The sequence below is a fragment of the Pantherophis guttatus genome, chromosome 2 (genome assembly GCF_059756535.1).
Source record: "Pantherophis guttatus breed Tessera chromosome 2, ASM5975653v1, whole genome shotgun sequence".
Classification (NCBI taxonomy): domain Eukaryota; kingdom Metazoa; phylum Chordata; class Lepidosauria; order Squamata; family Colubridae; genus Pantherophis; species Pantherophis guttatus.
Window position 1 is genome coordinate 251,339,258 of NC_142064.1, and position 26,641 is coordinate 251,365,898.

General features: G+C 43.9%; 2 protein-coding genes across 6 annotated transcripts; both read right to left on the minus strand.

Moving 5' to 3' along the window:
- Positions 1 to 1,791: 1,791 nt before the first annotated feature.
- Positions 1,792 to 11,665, minus strand: LOC117674024 (uncharacterized). 5 transcript variants are annotated; one of them, XM_060684224.2, is made up of 5 exons: positions 11,490 to 11,665; positions 8,424 to 8,497; positions 4,497 to 4,529; positions 3,238 to 3,906; positions 1,792 to 2,726 (listed from the first exon to the last, which is right to left on the minus strand). In XM_060684224.2, exons 2-5 carry the CDS (start codon positions 8,455 to 8,457, stop codon positions 2,185 to 2,187), a joined length of 1,278 nt encoding a protein of 425 aa, XP_060540207.1. In that variant the 5' UTR covers positions 8,458 to 8,497; positions 11,490 to 11,665; the 3' UTR covers positions 1,792 to 2,184. The 5 variants fall into 5 exon arrangements, with proteins under 5 accessions (XP_060540207.1, XP_060540206.1, XP_060540209.1 ...); XM_060684223.2 differs by having other exon boundaries at positions 11,463 to 11,660; XM_060684226.2 differs by having other exon boundaries at positions 10,873 to 11,606.
- A 5,233-nt stretch (positions 11,666 to 16,898) lies between these two features.
- Positions 16,899 to 25,271, minus strand: LOC117656870 (uncharacterized). Its single transcript, XM_060684227.2, has 5 exons — positions 25,120 to 25,271; positions 22,873 to 22,941; positions 19,252 to 19,284; positions 18,036 to 18,704; positions 16,899 to 17,505 (listed from the first exon to the last, which is right to left on the minus strand). Exons 2-5 carry the CDS (start codon positions 22,904 to 22,906, stop codon positions 17,378 to 17,380), a joined length of 864 nt encoding a protein of 287 aa, XP_060540210.1. The 5' UTR covers positions 22,907 to 22,941; positions 25,120 to 25,271; the 3' UTR covers positions 16,899 to 17,377.
- Between the last annotated feature and the right edge of the window lie 1,370 nt (positions 25,272 to 26,641).

Consider the following 26,641-nt stretch of genomic DNA (forward strand, 5'->3'; position numbering starts at 1 on the left):
CAGTTCACAGGAATGAAATGAACTTAAAAAGTTACAAGGTTTTGGCAAAAGTATTGATGTTATGTTTGGGTACATACTGTAAAAGCCTTTGAAACTAAACTTCAAATTTTCAAATGTGATGTGGGGACTAAAACCTGTAACTATTTTCGACGATTACCGGTAAATAACATTTCACGGTTTGATTGTCTCTGCTAAATGAAATGAAATCTTTGCATATAAGGTACCGGTGCCTGCACATTTTAAATTAAATAATTGATCAGATTGGGTGGAAGATTTAATCAATTCAGAACTTTAGAACAGACAATTGAAATAATTAAGTTTCAGGATGGAATAATCTATAGTACGATGGAATTAAATGGTTTTCAATGGCTACAAATTGAACGATTAGAGACGCAGTTAGCAGAGTTCCAGGTTAGCATCTAGACTCAGGTGTATGTCAACCTGAGATCTTGAGTATCTGAGGGGGGTGGGGTGTAAACCGTCTTCAAGAATAAAGATTGACACTACGAACAAAACATTTTGAATGCTAGGAATTGAATACCGGAAACTTTCAGTGCTTTTAAAAATCTAGCAATGGCTTTACTGTACTCACAATTTTTCCTCTACATACCTTGGCAGGGCATTAATCTTGGCATTAAACATTAAAACAGACAAAAGAAACTGAATGACAGGAAGTTAGTGCTGCTTGCTTGGATTTGCACTGCACAAAATAGCTACCTTCAATTTCAGACTTATCTATTAGACCTCAGCAACAAAATTCGTTCACTGATGTTAATCAAATTAAATGTGTATGTGGTATTTTTTTTCACTTCCAATCAAAATTACTAATAAAAGTAATTTTTAGTGCACTATTCTAAGCCCAATTAGCAGGGTACGTATTATTTTTTCTCTTTTAGGCTTTTTCATTATTTTACATGGATTCTTGTAATTATTTGTTGTTCCTTTATATAATACGGATTAGTTCTCAACTCATGACCATATTAAGACCAGAATTTGTTGATAAGGTGGAGGTAAAATGTATCCCACACAATCTTGCCACTTTTTTTTGCAGTGGTTGTTAAGCAAATCAGTTGTTAAATGAATCATGAGGTCATTAAGTGAATCCAGCTTCCCCCATTGACTTTGTCAGAAGACAGTTGGTAAGATTGCAAACGATAATCAAATGAGCCTGGTGGTGTCATAAAGGAGCCCTGGTGGTGCAGTGGTTAGAATGCAGTATTGCAGGCTAACTCTGCCCATAGCCTGGAGTTCGATGCTGACGGGCTCGAGGTTGACTCAGCCTTCCATCCTTCTGAGGTCAGTAAAATGAGGACCCAGATTGTTGTGGGCAATATGCAGACATTGTAAACAGCCCAAAGAGTCCTGCGAAACACTACGGGTCGGTATATCAGTGCTATTGCTATCCTTGGGGATCCTTTTCAGTGTGTGAGGACTGGTGTCACTTTTTTCAGTGTCATAACTTCAAAAGGTCACTAAACGAATGGTTAAGTCAAAGACTACCTGTATATAATATATGATTGGACTGCACTTTAAAAAAAACGGTTATTTAAAGAATTGTTTTTCTTTTGTCCATATCTATGTGCGTGAACCACCAGCAGAATTAGGCATTTTCTTACATTTTTGACACATTGAGCCCAAAAGGTTTGCCATCCTTGTCATATGAAGCTTTCTGTGGAAATTGGGCAGCCATTTTTCAAAGACAGAAAGCTGAATCAAAACCACACCGATTTGACCCAGCCTAGCAACTCTAAAAAGCCTGAAAACTCCACCATCAAACACATGTTGAACAACTTGGAACAACAGTGCAGTTTTTATTACTTTTCAAATATTACCTTCTTACAGGTACCTGGTAATGTGTTTTAAGTGTGTATTTTTTTTTTTAAAAAAATGATACTTGTACATCAAACACTGCATTCCTTTGGAAACAAGATGGAAGGAAAACTAACATAGGTACGCTAAAAAAAAAAAGTAATAATAAAATCTAGATGTACATTTGCTGGCGGCTGTTTCCACAACGTTAACGCTGTGGGGAGACACACGTTAAGGGAATGAGAACATGTCCTAACTATGCAAGAAGAAAGGCAGTAAGGAAAGCAATATATGTTGTCCTAATAGGAACAAAAGAACTGGAGAATTGGTTTCCACCAGGACGCTAAATCAGCAGTGCCGTTCTGCCTGATGGCTTCATTTCATCCGCTTCCTGGGAGAGACATCTCCATTGCTGGTGGCAGACTGCTGGGAAGGAAATGGAAGGCTGGAAGGGGAGGAGCATGGCATCTCTTGGCCGTTTGATGAAGTACCACTTGTGTGAATCATGCTAGGGCCTGGAAAATCGTAATACTGTGATGGATATGGAGGACTGTACGATGTTCTACCCCGAATGTCTTTCATAACCTCCAAGATGCCCTGCAGTACGCTGGTCTGGCTGCTTAGCTGCTCCTTCAGAGTTTGATCACTTGATTCCAAAGCGCTTACAAGCCTTCCAATGTCCTCAGCGCTCTGCTCCATCTCGTCCTTCCGGGCCGCGAGATCCTCCTTGTAAGCACGCTCAAAAGAAGCCACCTCTTTATGTGTGAGGTCGGACAATGTCCGGACTAGTTCACTGGTAGCCTGGGAGGTGACTTCCATCAGCTCTTTCAAAGTATCCCCCCTTCTCTTTCTTTGCCGGCAACGAAGATTACGCATCCTCTCTGCAGCAGTCAGGGGCCGAGGGCGCAGATTTGGCGCTGCAGGAACAAAGATCAAAAAGAGTGTTTAATTAAAAAAAAAAAAAAAAACCGAGAGGAGAGAAAGAGAGATGGGGCATTGTGTAGCCAAACATCAGTGTCAGTGGGTATGCTTACAAAAGAATATCCTTTGCCCTAAGAAATCCAGGTTTTATACCAAGGTTGCCCCGTTTATGTGAAAGGAAAAGTGAGAAACTGGAACCCAAAAATATTATTATTGAAATTGTACCATTGCATATCAACATTTGCTTAGTGCAATCATGTCCTGTTGTCTGTAGGAGGAAGAGTTAGGCAGAGAATGCAGACGCTGCTGCCCTGAATGATGCAGTTTTACTCAAATCTCTCTTAGGAACTCTGACAGTTATCTGATGATATTTCAAATACGACATTAAGTCACCTGCCTTTGTAGCCAAACAAACTGAAAAGAAGGTGCTTAGAAATCCAGAGGGCTGAAACAACACATTATACAAAACCCGTTTAAAGACACACGGCAAATCCAAACAAAACTCACCAGTAACTGAGTCATTGGATGGCAAAGGATCGGTGGGAGTGCCAGGACCAATGCTACCATCCATGGAAATATCAGAATTTGCTGCTGGAGACGCCGCATGGTTTTCCATGTTGGCTTCGCTCTGCTGAGATCCTGGTTCAGGCAACAACAGACAGTCCCCGTCTGGCTCTTCAAAAGTCCCTTTGTCGCTCTTGCCTACTGGGGATGGCTCATACGGGGCATCTTGCGCTTCTCTGTGCTCGCGACGCCGGCGGTCAACAGGAGGCCTCGGGTTGCTCCCTGAAAGCCGTGGAACGACCAGATTTTGCTTGATGCAAAGAAATCGATTAAGTTCTTCGAAATAAGGCCACACGCGGCGTCCATGGCCAGCGTTGCTGTTCCCATCCACTATCTCTTTGAAGCCCCGTCGAAGGACCTTTGCACGTTCGCGGCATTGCTCCCAATCCCTGTTGTAACCCCGGGCTCGCATTTCATCCGCTATCCACTGGAACTGTGCAACTGTACGATAGTTTGATGCCAGGGCACTCTGCACCGCGTCATCACCCCACACCTGGATGAAGGCCCGGGTCTCCTCGTCAGTCCAAACAGGCTGGCGCCTTGATTTAGTGGCAGAGGAAGAGCCCTGCGAGGAAGCCGTCAGTGTGCCGTGATTCGGCATGGGCACGGTCTCTGGAAGGGTATCAGACAACATGGTGTGCTCCAGAGATGACACGGTGCTATTGGCAGCAGGGAATTTTACAATGGTAGCAGGAAACGTTTCAATTGATTTGGGCGCAGTAACAGGAGTGCTAGTGGGGAGGGTGCAACAAAGAAGCTCCTAATTATAGAGTGCGGATAGAGACAGATGGGACACTCTCTACAATGCACTCTATGGTTATGCCGGCAAATCCCCCCTCCCCTGAGACACTGCATCTCACACAAATGTTACGAGAGACACGCATCTCGCATCTTTGTTCCCACAAGTTGGCCTGCAAAGAAAGCATGTGTGACCTCAAGAAAACGACTCGGGGGTCTGCATATGAAAAAAAAAACCAAGAGCCAACAATGGTGCAATGCGCGTGTCTAGCGTAATGTGTGAAGCAGTTTTAAAGTTCCATCCCTCCTTAACCTTCACTAGCCTAGCCCCTGACCAAAGATATACTTTTAAAGAAAATACATCACTGTTGCATAATAGATTCCAATCACAAAGTTTCAGAGCAGATTTAGAGACACGGCTGATTTAGTTTCATGGACTGACATGCAAAACAACAATTACTCACCTGTGTAGCTGCCATCTGTTGAAATGTAGGCCGCTCAAGGAGAAAAGAAAAACAGACAAAATTAGAGGCAGTCATTTTTAGATGCCTTCATTGCAACAGGAGTGCATTCATAGAAAAAATAAATCAAGCTGAATTTCTGTACCCTTTTAACCATGAGAATTGGAACTTGGCTTAAAAAAAAAAATGAAAATCAGATTCTGAAGCTAGACTGAAACTACTTTGCATGCTAGCCCCCAGATACAGATAGGGTAATATTATGTCTATGTAGGTTTGTAAGTCATTTATGTGCCATAAATGATTGACATAAATATACTAGTTTTCTTTAAAAAAAAAAAAAAAGTAGTTTTATGGGCCTAACTGCCTGCCTCCTACAGACAATCTCTCTACAGGTAGTCCTTGATTGTTGGTTTTTACAGCAGTCTGTTTTTAACAGCAGCCTTGGAAAAAGTGACTTGTGACCTTACGATTCAAAATTACAGCCGTCACTCCATCCCCTCAGTTACACGATTGCAATTTGGGCGCTTGGCAATTGGGTCGCATTTACGATGGTGGCAATTTGCAATCTTTGCTTAAAGACTCCATGGTTCACTTACTGACTATGTGATTTGCTTAAGAGCTGCAATGACTTACTCAATGGCCAGGACAAAAATGGTTATAAAATCAGGTCGAGTTCCATGAAGACTCACTCAATGACCATAATGCTTAGCAACCAAAATTGTGGTCCCAACTGGGATTGTAATTCAAGATCTACCTGTACACCCATTTTCCTCCTCAGCTGCTATCATCACTGTGTTTATCCCCTTGTCAAGACTGCCCAAAAAAAGGATCAGGGCTTAAATAAAGCTAAAAACACGCTGCAGGAAAATATCAGATAATGAAAGATGAAATGTCCCTCTTTACAGCCAGTAGCTCCCATGTTTTAGCCTGAACTTCCTCAAGAATACAAGATCTACATCTTCCCCGCTTGGAACAAAACTAAAAAGCATCCAGCTGGAACTTCAGCCAAGACACTGCGATAAATCTCACTTGCCTGGAGAGGGAGGGAAAAATGGGAGGCACGGCTTTGTTCCCAATTGGCATTCAGAGATCAGAAAGCCAAGGGGTTGAGAAGAAGAAGAATAAGAGGGATCAAATGAAAAAAGCCATGATCATCATCATCACCACAGGATCTGCCTTAAAAAACCCATCCTTCTCAGTGTGGTTCCCTAATTGCCGCTCTCTCTGAAATGGATGCCAGAGGAGCCATTTACCACTTACCTACTTATAAAGACTTATCCCTTCAGTGAGCTACTTTTAAAATGTTGGTAATAAGGACATAATCTTCTCTTCCCTCAAATACCCCTTTTATTTTTATTTTTTTTCTTTGCAGGGAAAATATTTTTTGCAGGCACTGCAAAAATCTGGCAGGGATGTGGAAGATGGGTACCATAATAGCCAAGGAGGAGAGGTCAAACCTTCCTGGCCTTTTCATCTTGAAAACAGGCTGTTTTATTTCTTTCACATTGTTGAGACCCCCACTTTAGAACGACCTAAAGCCTAGCCATTCCCACCAGGTTTTTATACTTAAGCAGGATAATGGCTTTGTGAAGACACTTTCACTTTTGAAGCTACTTCAATAAATTGGCCAGGTTTTGACAAACTAAATCAAGGTTACCGCATTCTATGGGGCTCCTTTCAGATTTTCCTAATACGGGTGTGTAAATCCATAGACATTTTGATTTGGTTGAGTTTCCCAAGCCAGCCTCTCAGCCAGATTTCTAATTCAGTACTCTTTTCCGTTTACAGGAGATAATTCAGAGTCTTAGACACAACAGAAAAGACTCAGAATTCCACAGCAATGGCTGTCCTTGAAACCATCTTCTCAGTCTCTACTCCAGCCAACTAATAGCCAAGGCAAATCAAGGCTGAAAGTTCATCTCTGCATAATCACAGAATGGAATCGGAACCAGATGCCCAGGGCCGGATTTTCCTATAGGCTAACTAGGCTTCAGCCTAGGGCCTCAAGATCAAGAGGGGCCTACATTCAAATTGTTAGCAAAATTAAAATTACACTTTCACTATAGGTGAAAGGGCCTCATAAGTGGAATAGCCTAGGGCCTCTTTTCATCTAAAACCGGCCCTGCAGATGCCCACAGAAATGATAAATTTGGGGCAAGAAACTGTGCACTCAAAACCCCGGGCACAAGCGAGGGTGCTGGGAGATAGACTATTATTTCAGAACCATCTCTACCTTTCAGATATTTTAACTGAGTAAATAATGGGATATTCAGTCATTAATTATGTAACCTCTGGACTAAAACAGTCCTTGAAAACACATAGACAAGCAACTTGCCCTGCTCTCAATGTCAAGCAAGCATAATCTCCACTGCAACTAGAAAGGACACCAACATTATCTGAAGGTTGGCACAACATGAACCACAGGGATCAATATATAAAGGTAAAGGTTCCCCTCGCACATATGTGCTAGTCGTTCCCGACTCTAGGGGGCAGTGCTCATCTCCATTTCAAAGCCAAAGAGCCAGCGCTGTCCAAAGACGTCTCCGTGGTCACGTGGCCGGCATGACTAAACGCCAAAGGCACACGGAACGCTGTTACCTTCCCACCAAAGGTGGTCCCTATTTTTCTACTTGCATTTTTTACGTGCTTTCGAACTGCTAGGTTGGCAGAAGCTGGGACAAGTAACGGGAACTCACCCCGTTACGCAGCACTAGGGATTTGAACTGCCGATCTTTTGATCAACAAGCTTAGCGTCTTAGCTACTGAGCCACCACACACACACACACACAATTATATATATTTATAATGATCAATATATAATGGCAATCAATTGCTCAACTATCTAGAAATATTAAGGGGATGACATCTTGGATATTTTTTATGTTCAGCTCTGTGCAAAATTCTCAGCAAAACAATGATTTCCCAAATCAGGATTACCTTTCTATGCTAGGGCAACAATATTAATACAACAAAAACTGACCTCTGGTCTAATTTAAGACATCCAATGGACCGTTACAGATTATCCAAAAACTCTAATTCTGGAACTGTATTACTCTTCTACAGCTGCAGAGGCTGACAGGATCTTTAAAAACGCTGAAACAGATTGCACAACAATCTGTTCATGTGGCTTTTTTTCCCCCTTGAGAAGGAATCTTGCCTCCCCACGTATCCCTAAGACACCTTTCATGTGTTGAGATTATCTAAAAGCTTCATCGTTTTTAAACTGGATTGCCCAGAACTGTACATAATATTTAAAATGGATTCAACCACCCAATATAATAGTGGAATTTTCACTTCTGCCTAACCCTTGAGCTGGCTCATTCAGGAACAAGAACTACTTAGCTCTCTTGAAACCCCTTCACTGCTAATAAAGTAGCAGGACCTTGAAAGCCTACTAAAGTATTTCTCCAGATTGACTTATACCTAGCGTAATTAAGACAAAACTATTTGGATAAGGAAACAACACCAGACTTCATGTTCTCAACCCCTCCTGGATCTTCCATCCCAAATTCCTGTTGAAGCAACCTAAACCTATCTTTGCTAATTTTGCAGCCACATCTTACTGCTGGATCATATTTAGTTTGTAATTAAATATTATTAACTTATTCACAAACACAATTGTCACAGAATTTGTTTTTCCCTCCCAGACATATTTTCCAGTTCCCAATTTTTGGGATACATTATTGAATGAAATGAGAATACGCTCCTTTTTAACTTAAAAGAACCCATAAAAAGAAGACCCAGTCATAGCATAGTGAATGCTACACTCACTGCATCTGTGTCAACTGTAGTTCTTACAATTTTTTTTAAAGGAAGGGGTAACTTGGTCACAGTGAGGGGTTTCACAACCAGGGCTATAACAATTTCTTAAACAGATCTTAAGCATTCAAAATTACAATGACAATACAATGATAGAGAAGAGATCCTTACCCAGGGAAGCCACATCTTCACCATTTTCCTCCATGATTTCACTTGCTGTTAAGGCCTCAAGATGAGTTCAGCCCCTGCGAAAGAGAAAGTCAGTTAATCCCCAATGCCCTACCCACTAACGCAGCCATGGAACCTAGCTGGAAAATTAATCAAGCTTCAACATGAAGAGGAACTCAACACCCTTTGATTCAAATGCAAAAGCAGACAACACCGTGCTACGTGAATGATGCCTCAAAAACCACAGAGCTCACTTGGGGATACGCCCCATGAGCATTGGGCATGACTGGGCTGCAACCGACACTGTGTCATGATTGTCAGCAGATTGGCTGTCTGTTAACGCTGTACCCACAAACTAAACACCAATGACTGCTGTACTGGTGTCCCAACTGGCACTTACAAAACTCTGGGCTCTTCTGTGGCTACCAACACATGTGAAAATGTTGACTACTAAATCCTTATAAACACCCAAAACTTACTTAACCTGCAGATGATCAGTAGAATGATAGAACAGTTACAAAACAAAATGTAAGTTATGTTCAATGTACTTCAAGGGAAACATTGAAAGGAGCGAAGGCTAAAACGTATGTAGACCAGTTGCAGGAACTGGGTATGTCTAGTTTAATGAAAAGGACTAGGCGAGACATGATAGCAGTGTTCCAATATCCCAGGAGCTGCCATAAAGAAGAGGGAGTCAAGCCGTTCTCCAAAGCACCGGAGGGCAGGACAAGAAGCAATGGGTGGAAACTAATCAAGGAGAACAGCAACCTAGTAATAAGGAGAAATTTACTGACAGTTAGATCTAACTGTTAAACAAGTGGAATGGCTTGCCTTTGGAAGTTGAGGGTGCTCCAACATGGGAGGTTTTTAAGAAGAGACTGGACAAGTATTTGTCTGAAATGGTATAGGGTTTCCTGTTTGAGCAAGGGGTTGGACTAGAAGACCTCCAAAGTCCCTTCCAACTGTTATTTTGAGAGGTCCTACAATAAAGTAATAAAAATATGTAGACCATGACCAATTCCTGTAATTCTCCTAAACAGATGGCAGCAGCAAGCTCTTTCAATTTCTCAAAAGGTTAATGCGGGTCAGACCTTCTAGTCTTGGGTGAGAGAAAATACAGGACCAGATACTATACTGAGGAATAGGGAAAAAAATCTTGGGAAAAGGCAATGGCAGCCTATTTCCCTTGTGTTGCTAACAAAAGTAAATAAATATAGATGGATGTACCGTTAGTTACCAAGATGTGAGCAAAATGTAGAGAGTTTTTAATATCTCAATTTAACACAACATGAAAAGAGCCAAAAGAAAGCTGGCTTGCCTATTCTAGTTAGACAAAAGGTGTCTTTGGTAATTAAAGTATCAATGCGTGGATTTAGGCACAAAAGTATCTTACGTTTGCAATATACAGTATAGAAAAATTACCATTCATCAGCCAATAATGCAGAACAACCCCTCTCATTTCCTATGTGAAATCCTGCCCATCAGACTGTGAATATCTAAGTTTACTGCTCATTGTTCCTCTTTATTGCTGTTTTGAATGCATAGGATATTCCCTCAAAACTATACCTACTTCTCATTCTTTATTCTCTGCCTTTCCATTTCATGGAATTCTAAACTTAACTTCCATTGTAGGAAGGAGTTTGGGGATAATCCGAACTTGGATCCAAAAATATACACTTTTGGACTCAACTCGCTACTGCGAGATGATTATCTATTATCTATAAGAGCCTTGGTGGTGCAACGGACTAAAGTGCTGTTAAAGTAGCACTTAGTTGCCAGCTGCCTGAAATTACTGCAAGTTCAAATCTCACCAGGCTCAAGGTTGACTCAGCCTTCCATCCTTCCGAGGTAGGTAAAATGAGGACCCAGATTGTGGGGGCAATAAGCTGACTTTGTATAAAAAAAAGAACACCACTTAGGGGGCCCCCAAAAGCCCTACTAAGCAGGTATATACAAAAGTATGAAGGCTATTGCTTAATGCATTGTAAGCCGCCCTGAGTCTCCGGAGAAGGGCGGCATATAAATCGAATCAATCAATCAATCAATATTATAGCTTTCGAAATGAGTGCTGATAATATTGCCTTTCTTCTTCTGCACTTTCTGCATTGCTTTTGTTCCATCTCAGCAGGTTAAGCACTCCTCTCTCTCTCTAGTTCTGCCTTGATCAAGCGGTTTCTACTCCAGGCCAGCTTAAGGCGGCTTGCCTCAACTTGGCTCCCCTTCTGGGACTCTCACATACACCCAACTAACCCCCAACAGCGCTGGTGGCCTGCGCAATCAGGGGCAACTGTAGTCCAACCCATCCTTAGGGTAGGCAGGCAGGCAGGCCGGCTTGCGGAAAGGCTATAAAACTAAGCCGTCCTTTCCAGATGTCAAACGGCTCGTCCGCGTTTGGGAGGGGGGAGAGGTGGGGGTTGGGGGGGGGGAAAGGCAAGCATTTTGCAACGCTGACCCGTTTCGTTTGTTGAACCACAAAACCAGGGAAACGACGGCTCTCAAACCGTTTTCGCTCGTTTGAACCGCGATGCCAAGGCGGGAGATGATCGCCGCGGTTGGTATGACTCATCGGCGGCCCACCTCTCTCTCCCCTGGCCCCCGGGGAAGGAGAGAGACGGCCAGGAAAGCCTCCCCCCCAAAAAGAAGGAAGCGAGGGTGGCGGGCAGGAAAGTGGGCAGCCTACCCTGGGGAGAGGCAGCCAAGGCCCACCCAAGCCTCCCCCTCCCCCAATTCCCAGCCCCTTGAGGCTCTCCTGGGCAGTCAAGCCACCGGTTCTCCCCGCCTTGTGGGTGGCCGGCCGGGCAGGGGGGCTGTGGGGAAGAGGGAAGAGAGGGGGATCCCGTCTCCTCTGACCCGCCTGGCTGCTCTGCCCGCTTTCCAGCCCCGAGCCCTCCTCCCCTCCTCTTCTCTCGGCCGGCCCTCCTCCCCCCCCCGCTCCCCAGCCCCCCCCTTCTCCCCCCACCAACCGTCCCCCTGCCCTGCGGTTTCGGAGTGGGGGGGGAGGGGAGGAAGGGCGGCGGGTCTGGGACCCCACGGAAGACCAACCCTCGTTCGCGATCTCCTCCGCCTAACCAGGGATCGAGGAGGAGCCGATCGGAGCGGGATCCGGGGCCCCGGCCAGTCGCCTCGTCGGGCGGCCGCAAGGAGAAGTGGCGCCGAGGCCTGACGGGCGGCGAGCAACCCCAATATGGTGGCCGACCGGATGCAGGGACCGGATGTAGTCGGGGATGGAAGCTTCGGAACAAAGGAAGCGAGAGGCGGAGAGAGAGCGGAGGGGGGAGGTTGGAACCGCTGCTTTCCTAGGTGCAGAGCCCCCTAGTGGTGGCGGGCAGGAAGACACCCCCAACACGGGTCTCCGTGCGAGAAGGCCTATTAGGTAAAGGGGGCGTGTGGGTGTGTAAAGCTCTTGGCTGACCTTGTCTGGGCTTGGAAGCTAAGCAGCCTCCGACACGGTCAATATTAAAACTTGAGAGGTCATCACAAAATCCCAGGATTAGAATACAGACCGGTGTTCCTCAACAGGCCTGAGGAGTGGGGGATTCAGCTACTACATTGTTCCGGGGCTCATGAATCAGGGTGAAATTTTAAAAAATGTTTACAAAGCCAATTTTTTTAAAAACAAAAACAATATTGGGTATATACTTCCATACTCTTATTCTTTGCATGTATAGCAAAACCGCCTTCCACAGCCTTGTTTGAGACACAACCTTTTATTAATCTGAAACTCAAGTGAACTGTTATTTAGGTAACTTATTGAATTTTAATTTCAGTACTTATTTAAGTTTGCTAGTTTACTTTCAGTTCTTTTATGAATACGTTTTATATTTCATTTCAGTTTATGAATGGTTATGAAACGTCATTTCAAAAATCCGGAGCTCGAAAATGCAAGGAAAAACTAGACAGGTGATGAGATGAATAAAAAGGGGTGACAAACGCTTTTTGCCCTGTGAAACAGCTTTATTTTCGCCATGTGGATGTCACACACTTAATTTGTGTGGAAATGGTCTTTGGGTCTCTGTTGCGTATGCGGTGAGGGACAGAGCACATGCCGGGAGACCGTGTGCACACACAGGAGGCATGCAGGTGGGGGGGGGCATACGCGCATGCATGGGGGGGGCTCTCATATTAGTCTTGTTCCAGCACTTAATAATCGTCTCGGCGGCCTTGTTCCTCAAACTTGGCAATTTTAAGATGTGTGGGTTTCAACTCCCAGAATTCCCTAGCCAACGAAGTCAATCGTTTAAAACAATGTTCATTGATTCATTCAGTGTTTTGCCAGACCGAAAAGATTCCTGGCAGCTCACAGCCACAAAAGAGCCTTGATAGTACAGTGGTTTAGTGCACCCTGTTATTAACACAGCTGCCTGCAATTTCTGCTGGTTCGAATCTCTCCAAGGCTCAAGGTTGACTCAGCCTTCCATCCTTTCTAAGGTAGGTGAAATGAGGACCCAGTTTGTGGGGCAATAAGCTGACTTTGTATAAAATATACAAAAGTATGAAGGCTATTGCTTAACGCATTGTAAGCCGCCCTGAGTCTCCAGAGAAGGGCGGCATATAAATCAAATTAAAAAAAAAAAGTATTAAAAAATAAAAACAAAATGCATGTAAAAAAAAAAAGTTACAATGAATGTAGCCATATTTTAAGGACAAAAGTGCACACTAGCATAAGATAACCTCTGCTTTCCAAGGTTCAGCAAAATAATTCTGTTTTGATTGACCTCTAGGGAGGATGTTGTTAGGTACCCAAATGGGCTGTCCTGCAGATCTCATCGCTTCATGTGGCCTGTCACTTTCTTCTCTGGGATGGATTGGTTTCACCTCCCATCCTGAGAAGATTCTGCAGAAAACCTTTCAATGAACATCTGAAGTTGAAACCAGACACCCAAGACTGTAACAGCTGGATAGTAGAGATCATAAAATGAAACTGCTCATCCTGAAAAACAGAAACCAAACACTTCAGCACAGATTCTTTACACGGAGAGAGTCCAATTACATTGATGGCTGCATCAGGGTTGTGTTTGACCTCGGGGAGTGGTGGTGGTTGGGGGGGGGAGAGCGAGGCTGGGGTGTGCGGCCAGCTAAATGTCACTCATGTCAGGGGTACCTGTGGTGGCCAAGCACTACGGCAGGACTTCCCTCAGACCCTCCCTCCCTCATTATCTCCTTCCTTCCTTCCCTTTTTTCCTTCCCTCTTCCTTCCCTTTTTCTTTTGTCTTTCCTCTTTCCCTTTTTCCTTTCCTGTCCCTTCTTCCATGCTCAAATGCAAAAGGAGAGACATTACTTCTTTTGTTTTGCTAGGCCTCTACCAGTGAAAATGGAGCCCAGGCCCCGTTTTCGGCTGGGACAGCCTCCTGCAGCGATAATGGAGCTGGGGGGGTGGTGTCGCACATGGGCCTCCCAAGCTCCATTTTCGTTGGCAGAGGCACTGCGGGCCGGTCCTTTGCTGTTTCCAGGGCAGCCCCATGGGCCAGATCCAGTGGTGGGATTCAAATAATTTAACAACCGGTTCTCTGCCCTAATGATTTCTTCCAACAACCAGTTCACCAAACTGCTCAGAAAGTTAACAACCAGTTCTCCCGAAGTGGTGCGAACTGGCTGAATCCCACCACTGGCCAGATCTACTGTAAGCATCCTGCGGACTTTGAGTTTGACACCTGTGTTTTATACCATCATTTTTCCTTTTCTACAATTCTGAGTGAGGCATCCTACATTTCAGTGTTCCTGGATTGAAATAGGTGCCCATCAGCAACTATTTGGACGATGGAGATCTTATTTCCTATCCAGCCACTTTCTATAGATTTTAGCTTTTAAAAAAAAAACATTTTTTTTCTATATAAAGGATTCAGAGAGGGAGAGAGCCCCTCCAGGAGGGAGATGGTGGGTTAAGAAGTTTGATATATAATTAAATAAATAATAAAATAAAATTCAGAGCTATGGAGGTTTCTGACATTTGTATGTGACAAAGAGCCACTCTTGCTGATCTCAGGGATGTAGTTCATCAGTCTGCAACTTACATGCAGAATTCAAAACTCAAAAGAATCTGAATTTTACTCATTCATTCAGAATTCCTTCACTCCCATTGACAAAACTGTTGCCAGGACAAGTTTGGATGATCCCATTTTTTGGCCTCTTTTTTTTCTCTTCCTATCTGCTATTTCTCTCTTTTTTCCTCTCCCTATCTGCTATTTCCATATAAAATTACTATCCCGGCTCTGTTTATTAAAACAATTTAATGTGTTTCATCCTGAAGGCTGAGCCGACCTTCAAAAGAGAGATTAAGACAAAGCCACAACTCAAAAAACCTTGGAGAATGTTGTGAATGTAGCCAACTCAGCCAACAGATAGCCTTAGGTCAACACCTAAGTTTGTTGATCACAGATAACAAGGAACACTGTCTACTCCCTTGGGTGAAATCAAAGTGTCAGCATTCTTCAACCCATCCACTAAGCCTCTAATCCAATTAGGAAATAAAATAAAATAAAAAGAGGGAGGATTCTTTCCGACAAATCCATGGAGATTTCTAGTAACCACTGCGGTTGTTTTTAATTGTCAAACAAGCAGATTTCTTGTCAATCTTAATGCCTCTAATGCTTTTTCCTCCTCCCTCGCTTACTCCTGTATGGACACATCAACTTGGAAGGGGTCTCGGAGGTCATCTTATCCAACCTTCCATTCAATGCAACACTTGGTAATGCAATTTGGACCACTGAAGACCTGCAGTGACCTCCATACCACTTCATAAATCAATCTCTTCCACTGATTAATACCTCTTCCCATCAGAAGATTCCTCCTAATATCTAACCTGAATATACTTTCCTCAAGTATATTCACTTGTCAACCTTGCAAAATGACTTCAGCTGAAGCCATACTTATTTCTGATTCATTTCTTGGTTGCCATTCAAGGGGGGGGGGAGAGAATGGGAGGAGTGGGGACTCGGGAATGTGGTGCCTCAGCCTGCTGGCCATAACATCTACCAACCGGCGTGAGAACCAAGGTCATGTCAACGAGCACCTGTTGAAGTTGAGCGGGAACCTACATATGGACTGATTGGCCCATGTGACCTGAGAGACAAAGAGGGGTGGGGAGATCGTATTCTTTTAATTGTCCCTAAGCGCGGAATAATTTAGAGCTAGCTTCATCTTTCTAAGTGTTGATATGATGTACTCAATATAGGATCTCTTGAACCTCAACAAAGTGTCACGAGTCCTAACTACCCTGAGTTCATTACTCGGAATGACGACATCACTAGTTGTAGTTCTGCCCTCTGGTCAACATAGAACAAGTCTGTTCCTTTCTCTAGGGGGCGCAATGGCTCAACGTTTTAAAGACATTGAGCTTGACACTGGAGCCGACAGCCTTTTTTTCAAGCTTCAGGTCTCGGTCCTTCTTCCCTTCATTGATAGGGTGTAATGATTAGATAGATTAACAGAGTTGGAAGGGACCTTGTCAGTCATTTAGTCCAACCCCCCTGCCCAAACAGGAGACTCTACACCATCCCTGACAAATGGCAGTCCAATCTCCCCTTGAAAGCCTCCAGTGATGAAGCTCCCACAACTTCCGAAAGCAAGCTCTTCCATTGGTTGATTGTTCTGTCAGAAAATTTCTCCTTATTTCTAGGTTGAATCTCTCCTTGATCAGTTTCCATCCATTATTCCTTGTCTGGCCTTCAGGTGACCCACTCCTCTCTGTGGCAGCCCCTCAAATATTGGAACACTGCTATTCTCCCCTGGTCCTTCTCTTCACTAGATTAGTCATGCCCAGTTCCTGCAACCGTTCATTGAATGTTTTAGCCTCCAGTCCCCTAATCGTCCTGGTTGCTCTTCTCTGCACTTTTTCTAGTGTCTCAACATCTTTTTTATAGTGTGGTGACCAAAACTGGATGCATTATTTTAGGTGCGGTCTTACTAACTTACTAAGTAAGTACTAGTTACTAAGTAGTACTCTATACTACTTTATAGAGTGGTATTGGTACCTCACTTGATCTTGATTGTATCCCTTTGTTCATGAATTTTAGGATTGCATCGGCTTTTTTGACTGTTGCCGCACACTGCTGACTTATATTTAACTGGTTGTCCACTAAGACTCCAAGATCCCTCTCACAGTCACTGCTATTAAGCCTGGTTTCACCCAGTCTATATGTGTACTTTTGGTTTTTCTTGCCTAAGTGTAAGACTTTACATTCAACACCCAAATGTCCCAACTTCTGCCAACCTAGCAGTTTGAAAGCAAGCAAATGGGAATTGATAAATAAGTACCACTTCAATGGTGGGAAGATAACAGCTTTCGGTGGGTCTTAGCATATTGTCATGCTGGTCACATGACCAGAGAAATGTCTTTAGACAACACTGTCTCCTTCAGCTAAGAAATGGAAATGAGCAACCACCCTTTAGACCCGGACACGATTGAATAGGGGAAAACGTTGAACAACATCAGGCCCAGGACAGGTCTCTTTTGCTCTCAACTCAGTATCTATCACCAGGTTGATATGAATCAGTTTATTTGTATTTCCTGAGTACAGTCATTCAGCCAGTCTCAATTGCCACCTGTAGCCTGTATGGATATAATGAGAGATTTTGTTGAAGGCTTTGCTGAGGTCAAGTTACATTACGTTCTGTACAATTAAGGTGGTAACTGTCCAGGAGATAAAGGTTTGCCTAGCCTAACTTCTTGTGACAAACCCATGCTGGCTCTTGTTAACTTTTGCATTGCTATACAGGTACACAAACACACTACTTAATCATTCGTTCAAGGGCTTTCCCCAGGTGCAATGTCAACTGAGACATCTGTACTTTCCTAGATCATCCTCCTTCCATTTTTTTTTAAAGACAAAAACATTTGCTAACCAATGTCCTCAGTGCTCTTCTCCAATCTGATCCCTCCGGGCCGCAGGATCCTCCTTATAAGCATGCTCAAAAGAAGCCACCTCTTTATGTCTGAGGTCAGATAATGTCCGGACTAGTTAACTGGTAGCCTGGGAGGTGACTTCCATCAGCTCTTTCAAAGTATCCCCTCTTCTCTTTCTTTGCCGGCAACGAAAATTACGCATCCTCTCTGCAGCAGTCAGAGGCTGAGGGTGTATATTTGGTGCTGTAGGAACAAAGATCAAAGAGTGTTTAATTAAAAAAAAAAATGAGAGAGAGAGAGAGAGACAGAGACAGAGACAGATGGGGCATTGTGGAGGCAAACATCAGTGGCAGTGGGTATGCTTACAAAAGAATATCCTTTGCCCTAACAAATCCAGGTTTTATACCAAGGTTGCCCCATTTATTTTATTTTATTATGTGAAAGGAAGAGTGAGAAGCTGGAACCCAAAAGTATTGTAACTGAAACTGTACCGTTGCATATCAACATTTGCTTAGTGCAATCATGTCCTGTTGTCTGTAGGAGGAAGAGTTAGGCAGAGAATGCAGACGCTGCTGTTCTGAATGATGCAGTTTTACGCAAGTCTCTCCTAGGAACTCTGACATTTATCTGATAATATTTCAAATACGACATTAAGTCACCTGCCTTTGTAGCCAAACAAACTGAAAAGAAGGTGCTTAGAAATCCAGAGGGCTGAAACAACACATTATACAAAACCCGTTTAAAGACACACGGCAAATCCAAACAAAACTCACCAGTAACTGAGTCATTGGATGGCAAAAGATCGGTGGGAGTGCCAGGACCAATGCTACCCTCCATGGAAATATCAGAATTTGCTGCTGGAGACGCCGCTTGGTTTTCCATGTTGGCTTCACTCTGCTGAGATCCTGGCTCGGGCAACAACAGACAGTCCCCGTCTGGCTCTTCAAAAGTCCCTTTGTTGCTCTTGCCTACTGGGGATGGCTCATACGGGGCATCTTGCGCTTCTCTGTACTCACAACTCCGGCGGTTCACAGGCGGCCACAGGTTGCTCCCTGAAAACCGGGGAACGACCAGATTTCGCTTGATGCAAAGAAATCGATTAAGTTCTTCGAAATAAGGCCACACGCGGCGTCCATGGCGAGCATTGCTGTTCCCATCCACTATAACTTTGAAGCCTCGTCGAAGGGCCTTTGCACGTTCGCGACATTGCTCCCAATCCCTGTTGTAACCCTGGGCTCGCATTTCATCCGCTATCCACTGGAACTGTGCAACTGTACGATAGTTTGATGCCAGGGCACTCTGCACCGCGTCATCACCCCACACCTGGATGAAGGCCCGGGTCTCCTCGTCAGTCCAAACAGGCTGGCGCTTTGATTTAGTGGCAGAGGAAGAGTCCTGTGAGGGAGCCGTCAGTGTGTTGTGAGTCGGCATGGGCACGGTCTCTGGAAGGGTATCAGACAACATGGTGTGCTCCAGAGATGACACGGTGCTATTGGCAGCAGGGAATTTTATAATGGTAGCAGGAAACGTTTCAATTGATTTGGGTGCAATGATAGAGTGTGGATAGAGACAGATGGGACACTCTCTACAATGCACTCTATGGTTATGCTGGCAACCCCACCCCCCCGAGACACTGCATCTCACACAATGTTACGAGAGACACGCATCTCGCATCTTTGTTCCCACAAGTTGGCCTGCAAAGAAAGCATGTGTGACCTCAAGAAAACGACTCAGGGGGTCTGCATATGAAAAAAAAAAAACCCAAGAGCCGACAATGGTGCAATACGGGTGTCTAGCGTAATGTGTGAAGCAGTTTTAAAGTTCCATCCCTCCTTAAACTTCACTAGCCTAGCCCCTGACCAAAGATATACTTTTAAAGAAAATACATCACTGTTGCATAATAGATTCCAATCACAAAATTTCAGAGCAGATTTAGAGACATGGCTGGTTTAGTTTCATGGACTGACATGCAAAACAACAATTACTCACCTGTGTAGCTGCCATCTGTTGAAATGTAGGCCGCTCAAGGAGAAAAGAAAAACAGACAAAATTAGAGGCAGTCATTTTTAGATGCCTTCATTGCAACAGGAGTGCATTCATGGGAAAAATAAATAAAGCTGAATTTCTGTACCCTTTTAACCATGAGAACTGGAACTTGGCTTAAAAAAAAAAATGAAAAACACATTCTGAAGCTAGACTGAAACTACTTTGCCTGCTAGCCCCCAGATACAGATAGGGTAATATTATGTCTATGTAAGTTTCTTTTTTTTTTTTTCGTTTTAAAAACAAACTTTATTCGTATTTAAAAAAAGACATTTAAAACAAATATAAGAAAAACTAACAAGTTTCTCTTAATCAAACACACAAATTACATATACATATACAGTACATATATAGTGCTCAACTTCATCTATTAACTACTTTCTAATGTTATATATACATATATACATACGCACAGTGACTTATTTCCTTCTATATCTCTGACAGTGCAGTTGTTTATTTACATTGATTTCTCCTGAATTTCATCTCTAACCATTCCCCCTCCTCTGACTTATCCACTGGTACCAGCTATTCCATATTTTGAAGTATTTTGAGTCTTCCTTATCCTGTAATTCTAGGGTTAATTTATCCATCTCTGCGCATATATAGATTTTTTGTATTACTTCCTGATCAGTTGGCAAACGATCTATTTTCCAGAGTTGTGCCAATGCTAATCTAGCCGCTGTTATAATGTGGAGTATTAAGTATTTTATGTCCTTTCTAATATTCTTATTAATCATGCCTAGTAAAAAGACTTCGGGTGTTAATTCAATTTCGTGATTTGTTATTTCTAATATTCATGTTTTTATTTTGTTCCAATATTTTTTAATTTCTGGGCAAAGCCACCAAGCATGATAAAAAGTTCCCTGCATTTTTTTTACATTTCCAACAAGCCGATTCACATTTGGATACATTTTTGCTAACCTTGTGGGTGGCAGATACCATCGGTACCACATTTTATAGTGATTCTCTTTGTAGGCTACCGATTTTATCATGCTATAATTATCTTCCCATGCTCTTTCCCAATCTTCCAGTTGTATATTGTGCCCTATGTTCCTCGCCCAGGCTATCATCTGCCCTTTGACCAACTCTTCTGCCAAATCGTATTCGAGTAAATATTTATAAATTTTTGAAATTAATTTCCCTTCTTTAGATTCTAATAATTTATCCAATCGATTTTGTTTTAAATCTATTCCTTCCTCCTCTTGGTCCTTTCTGTATCTTACCTTTATTTGCGAGTAGGGCCACCAGTCTATTACTATTCCTTGTTCTTTGAGCTCTTCTCTAGTTTTCACAGTCCCAACTGGGATTGTAATTCAAGATCTACCTGTACACCCATTTTCCTCCTCAGCTGCTATCATCACTGTGTTTATCCCCTTGTCAAGACTGCCCAAAAAAAGGATCAGGGCTTAAATAAAGCTAAAAACACGCTGCAGGAAAATATCAGATAATGAAAGATGAAATGTCCCTCTTTACAGCCAGTAGCTCCCATGTTTTAGCCTGAACTTCCTCAAGAATACAAGATCTACATCTTCCCCACTTGGAACAAAACTAAAAAGCATCCAGCTGGAACTTCAGCCAAGACACTGCGATAAATCTCACTTGCCTGGAGAGGGAGGGGAAAACAGGAGGCACGGCTTTGTTCCCAATTGGCATTCAGAGATAAGAAAGAATAAGAGGGATCAAAATGAAAAAAAGCCATAAGCATCATCATCATCACCACTGGACCTGCCTTAAAAAAACCATCCTTCTCAATGTGGTTCTCCAATTGCCGCTCTCTCTGAAATGGATGCCACAGGAGCCGTTGACCACTTACCTACTTATACTTATCCCTTCAGTGAGCTACTATTATAATAGTTTAGTTTAGTTTAGTTTATTAGATTTGTATACCGCCCTACTCCCGAAGGACTCAGGGCGGTGAACAGCCATGAAATAAAACATATCAATACAAAATTTAAAATAGAAATAAAACAAGTTAGATAAATTTGGCTGAACCATATTTAAAACCCCAATAATTTAAAACCAAATTTAAAATTCCCATTTAAAAGAGAAGTTTAGGTCAGGCCGGCTTGCTGGAATAGGAACGTCTTCAGCGTGCGACGGAAGGTACGCAGATCCGGAATCCTCCGTATCTCGGGGGGGAGCTCGTTCCAGATAGTAGGTGCCCCCACAGAGAAGGCTCTCCCCCTGGGGGCCGCCAGTCGACATTGTTTGGCCGACGGCACCCGGAGGAGCCCCTCTCTATGGGAGCGTACTGGTCGGTGGGAGGCTATTGGTGGTAGCAGGCGGTCCCGTAGATAACCAGGTCCTGAGCCATGGAGCGCTCTAAAGGTGATGACCAAAACCTTGAAGCGCACTCGGAAGACCACCGGGAGCCAGTGCAGCCGTGTTGGTAATAAGGACTAAATCCTCTCTTCCCTCAAATACCTGTTTTATTTTTATTTATTTTTTTTTGCAGGGAAAATATTCAGCTTCAGGTCTGGGAGGGGCTGAAAAGACGCAATATAATTTGAGTCTACTGAGGCAAATGAAACAAAATAAAATAGCTGCCTCAGAGCCAGGATGGGCAAACGGAGGCCCTGGAGCCTCAAATGATCTTTCAGCCAGTTTTGCCTCTATCTCCCCCTCCCTCCCACCCCACCATACCTGCAAGAGTCAAAAATTCCAAAATTTTGTGGCAAGAACAGGAACGATAATGTACAATCCCAAATTCAATGATAGTCCAAAAACTAGAAAAATGGAAAATTCTTGCCCTGCTCATCTGCATGCTGCACTCCACTGATTTTGCATCAGCAACCCAACTCCTATAGACCTTTCATGTGTTGAGATTATCTAAAAGCTTCATTGTTTTTAAACTGGATTGCCCAGAACTGTACATAATGTTTAAAATGGATTCAACCACCCTATACAATAGTGGAATTTTCACTTCTGTCTAACCCTTGAGCTGGCTCATTCAGGAACAAGAACTACTTAGCTTTCTTGAAACACCTTCACTGCTAATAAAGTAGCAGGATCTTGAAAGCCTACTAAAGTATTTCTCCAGATTGATTTATACCTAGCTTAATTAAGACAAAATTATCTGGATAAGGAAACAACACCAGACTTCATGTTCTCAACCCCTCCTGGATCTTCCATCCCAAATTCCTGTTGAAGCAGCCTAAACCTATCTTTGCTAATTTTGCAGCCACATCTTATTGCTGGATCATATTTAGTTTGTAATTAAATATTATTCATTAACTTGTTCAGAAACACAATTGTCACAGAATTTGTTTTTCCCTCCCAGACATATTTTCCAGTTCCCAATTTTTGGGGTACATTACTGAATGAAATGAGCTCTTTTTTAACTTAAAAGAGCCCAAAGGACCCATAAAAAGAAGACCCAGTCATAGCATAGTCACTGCACTCCACTCCACTCCACTCTCCGCACCTGTGTCAACTGAAGTTCTTACAATTATTTTTAAAGGAAGGGGTAATTTGGTCACAGTGAGGGGTTTCACAACCAGGGCTATAACAATTTCTTGAACATTCAATATTAAGATGATAACACAATGATAGAGAAGGGATCCTTACCCAGGGGAGCCACATCTTCACCATTTTCCTCCATGATCTCACTCGTTGTTAAGGCCTCAAGATGAGCCCCTGCAAATGAGAAAGTCAGTTAACCTCCAATGCCCTACTCACTAATGCAGCCTTGGAACCTAGCAGGAAAATTAATCAAGCTTCAACATGAAGAGGAACTCAACACCCTTTGATTCAAATGCAAAAGCAGACAACACTGTGCTACGTGAATGATGCCTCAAAAACCACACAGCTCACTTGGGGATATGCCCCATGACCATAGGGCATGACTGGGCTGCAACCAACACTGTGTTATGATTGTCAGCGGAGTGGCTGTCTGTTAGATCTAACTGTTAAACAAGTGGAATGGCTTGCTTTTCGAAGTTGAGGGTGCTCCAATGCGGGAGGTTTTTAAGAAGAGATTGGACAAGTATTTGTCTGTATGGGGTTTCCTGCTTGAGCAAGGAAGTCCAACTCCTGCTCAAGGGGTTGGACTAGAAGACCTCCAAAGTCCCTTCCCACTGTTATTCTGAGAGGCCCTACAACGAAGTAGTAAAAAATATGTCGACCATGACCAATTCCTGTAATTCTCCTAGGCAGATGGCAGCAGCAAGCTCTTTCAATTTCTCAAAAGGTTAAGGCGGGTCCGACCTTCCTCGACTTGGATGAGAGAAAATACAGGACCAGATACTATACTGAGAAATAGGAAAAACAAGATCGTGGAAAAAAGGCAATGGCAACTTATTTCCCTTGTGTTTGCTAACAAAAGTAAATAAACATAGGGATGTAGTTACCAAGATGTGAGCAAAATGTAGAGAGTTTTTAATCTCTCAATTTAGCACAACATGAAAAGAGCCAAAAGAAAGCTGGCTTTCCTATTCTAGTTAGACAAAAGGTGTATTTTGTAATTACATGTATTACATGGATGTATTTATTACATGGATCATTGCATGGATTTAGGCACAAAAGTATCTTACATTTGCAATGTACAATATAGAAAAATTACCATTCATCGGCCAATAATGCAGAACACCCCCTCTCATTTCCTATGTGAAATTCTGCCCATCAGACTGCAAATATCTTAAGTTTACTGCTCATTGTTCCTCTTTATTGCTGTTTTGAACGCATAGGATAGTCCCTCAAAACTATACCTACTTCTCATTCTTGCTCATCTCTACTAGATTTTTATTCTCTGCCTTTCCATTCCATAGTGTAGGAAGTTACCACCCACCCCTTTCCTGGAAGAGTGAAATATTTTAGGAAATGTGAAAAAGGCAGAATATTATATTTCCCTGGGATAAGCATGTTTTGAAGCAGCTCCCATCTTCCTGCCCCCACCCTTTGTCAATGGGCCATTAAGGCCTGGGCCAGTCTATTCTACATAGCAAAGATCTGCCTCCTTCAGGCAGAGCTATAGTAGGAATTGCCAAAGATCCAAGGAAGATAGGATTAGCTCTCTACACAATAGCAGCAGAAACTCACCACATGTGACCTGGGAAGCACATGTGACCATCAGCCAGCAAGGCTAGCTAAGACCCCCCACCCCTTGGGAGTCTGACAACCAATCAGGATACTCTTTCGGAGGCCCAGGAAATGCAGAGCCAGAGAGAGCATAAAAACCCGAGGATTTACTGCATCTGCCCCTTTTCTGTTCAGGAACTCAAGCCATGTGATCCTGTCCACCATTAAACCATCTTTCCAAGCAGTCTCCATGTTTCCAGTGTCTGTTTCCCCACTTGGAGCTGAACCCAGAAGGATGTTTCTTCCAACAATAGAATCCTAAACTTAAACTTCCATTGGTAGGAAGGAGTTTGGGGATAATCCCAAACTTTTTAATCTCTCAATTTAGCCTCAATTTACCCTGGGGAGAGGCAGCCAAGGCCCACCCAAGCCTCCCCCTCCCCCAATTCCCAGCCCCTTGAGGCTCTCCTGGGCAGTCAAGCCACCGGTTCTCCCCGCCTTGTGGGTGGCCGGCCGGGCAGGGGGGCTGTGGGGAAGGGGGAAGAGAGGGGGATCCCGTCTCCTCTGACCCGCCTGGCTGCTCTGCCCGCTTTCCAGCCCCGCCGGGGCCTCCGAGCCCTCCTCCCCTCCTCTTCTCTCTGCCGGCCCTCCTCCCCTCCCGCTCCCCAGCCCCCACCTCCCCCCCCACCAACCGTCCCCCTGCCCTGCGGTTTCGGAGTGGGGGGGGAGGGGAGGAAGGGCGGCGGGTCTGGGACCCCACGGAAGACCAACCCTCGTTCGCGATCTCCTCCGCCTAACCAGGGATCGAGGAGGAGCCGATCGGAGCGGGATCCGGGGCCCCGGCCAGTCGCCTCGTCGGGCGGCCGCAAGGAGAAGTGGCGCCGAGGCCTGACGGGCGGCGAGCAACCCCAATATGGTGGCCGACCGGATGTAGTCGGGGATGGAAGCTTCGGAACAAAGGAAGCGAGAGGCGGAGAGAGAGCGGAGGGGGAGTTGGGTGTGTGTGTGTGGAAACCGCTGCTTTCCTAGGTGCAGCGCCCCCTAGTGGTGGCGGGCAGGAAGACACTCCGCTGGGCGAACACGGAGAGACGAAGGCCGATTAGGTAAAGGGGGCGTGTGGGTGTGTAAAGCTCTTGGCTGACCTTGTCTGGGCTTGGAAGCTAAGCAGGTTCCGACTCGGTGAATATTAAAACTTGAGAGGTCATCAGAAAACCCCAGGATTAGAATGCTGACCAGTGTTCCTCAAACTTGGCAGCTTTAAGATGTGTGGGTTTTAACTCCCAGTATTCCCTTTGAAACAATGTTCATCGAATCAGTTTTTTCGTTCTTTCGGTGTGTGGCCTGGCCAAATAGATTCCTGGCAGCTCACAGCCACAAAAGTATTAAAAAAACAAATCAAAATGCATGTAAAATAAAATATATATATAAAAAAATTACAATGAATGTAGCTGCATTTTAAGGACGGAAGTGCACACTAGCATTAAGATAACCTCCGCTTTCCGAGGTCCAGCAAAATAATTCTGTTTTGATTGACCCTTTGAATGAATTATTGCTGGCCTGATCTCCAGGGAGGATGTTGTTAGGTACCCAAGTGTGCTGTCCTGCAGATGTCATCACCTCATGTGGCCTGTCACTTTCTTATCTGGGATGGATTGGTTTCACCTCCATCCTGAGAAGATTCTGCAGAAAAACTTTTTATGAACATCTTCTGAGGTTGAAACCAGACATCCAAGACTGTAACAGTTGGATAGTAGAGATAATAAAATGAAACTGCTCATCCTGAAAAACAGAAACTAAACACTTCAGCACAAATCAGGGGTGAAATTCAAAAAATTTCCCTACCGGTTCTGTGGGCGTGGCAGGGGAAGGATATTGCAAAATCTCCATTCCCACCCCACTCTGGGGCCAGCCAGAGGTGGTATGTGCCGGTTCTCCGAACTACTCAAAATTTCCACTACCGGTTCTCCAGAACCTGTTAGAACCTGCTGGATTTCACCCCTGGCACAGATTCTTTACACCAGGGGTGTCAAACTCGATTTCATTGAGGGCTGCATCAGGGTTGTGTTTGACCTGGGGAGGGGGCTGGTGGGGGAGTGTGGTCAGAGTGTGTGTGACCAGCTAAATGTCACTGATGTCAGGGGTGTCTGTGGTGGACTTTCCTCAGACTTCCCTCCCTCCCTCTCATTATAATCTTCCTTCCTTCCTTCCTTCCTTCCTTCCTTCCTTCCTTCCTTCCTTCCTTCCTTCCTTCCCTTCCTTCCTTCCTTTCCCTCTTCATTCTCCTTTCTTCATTCCCACTTTCCTTCTTCTTCCTTCCATG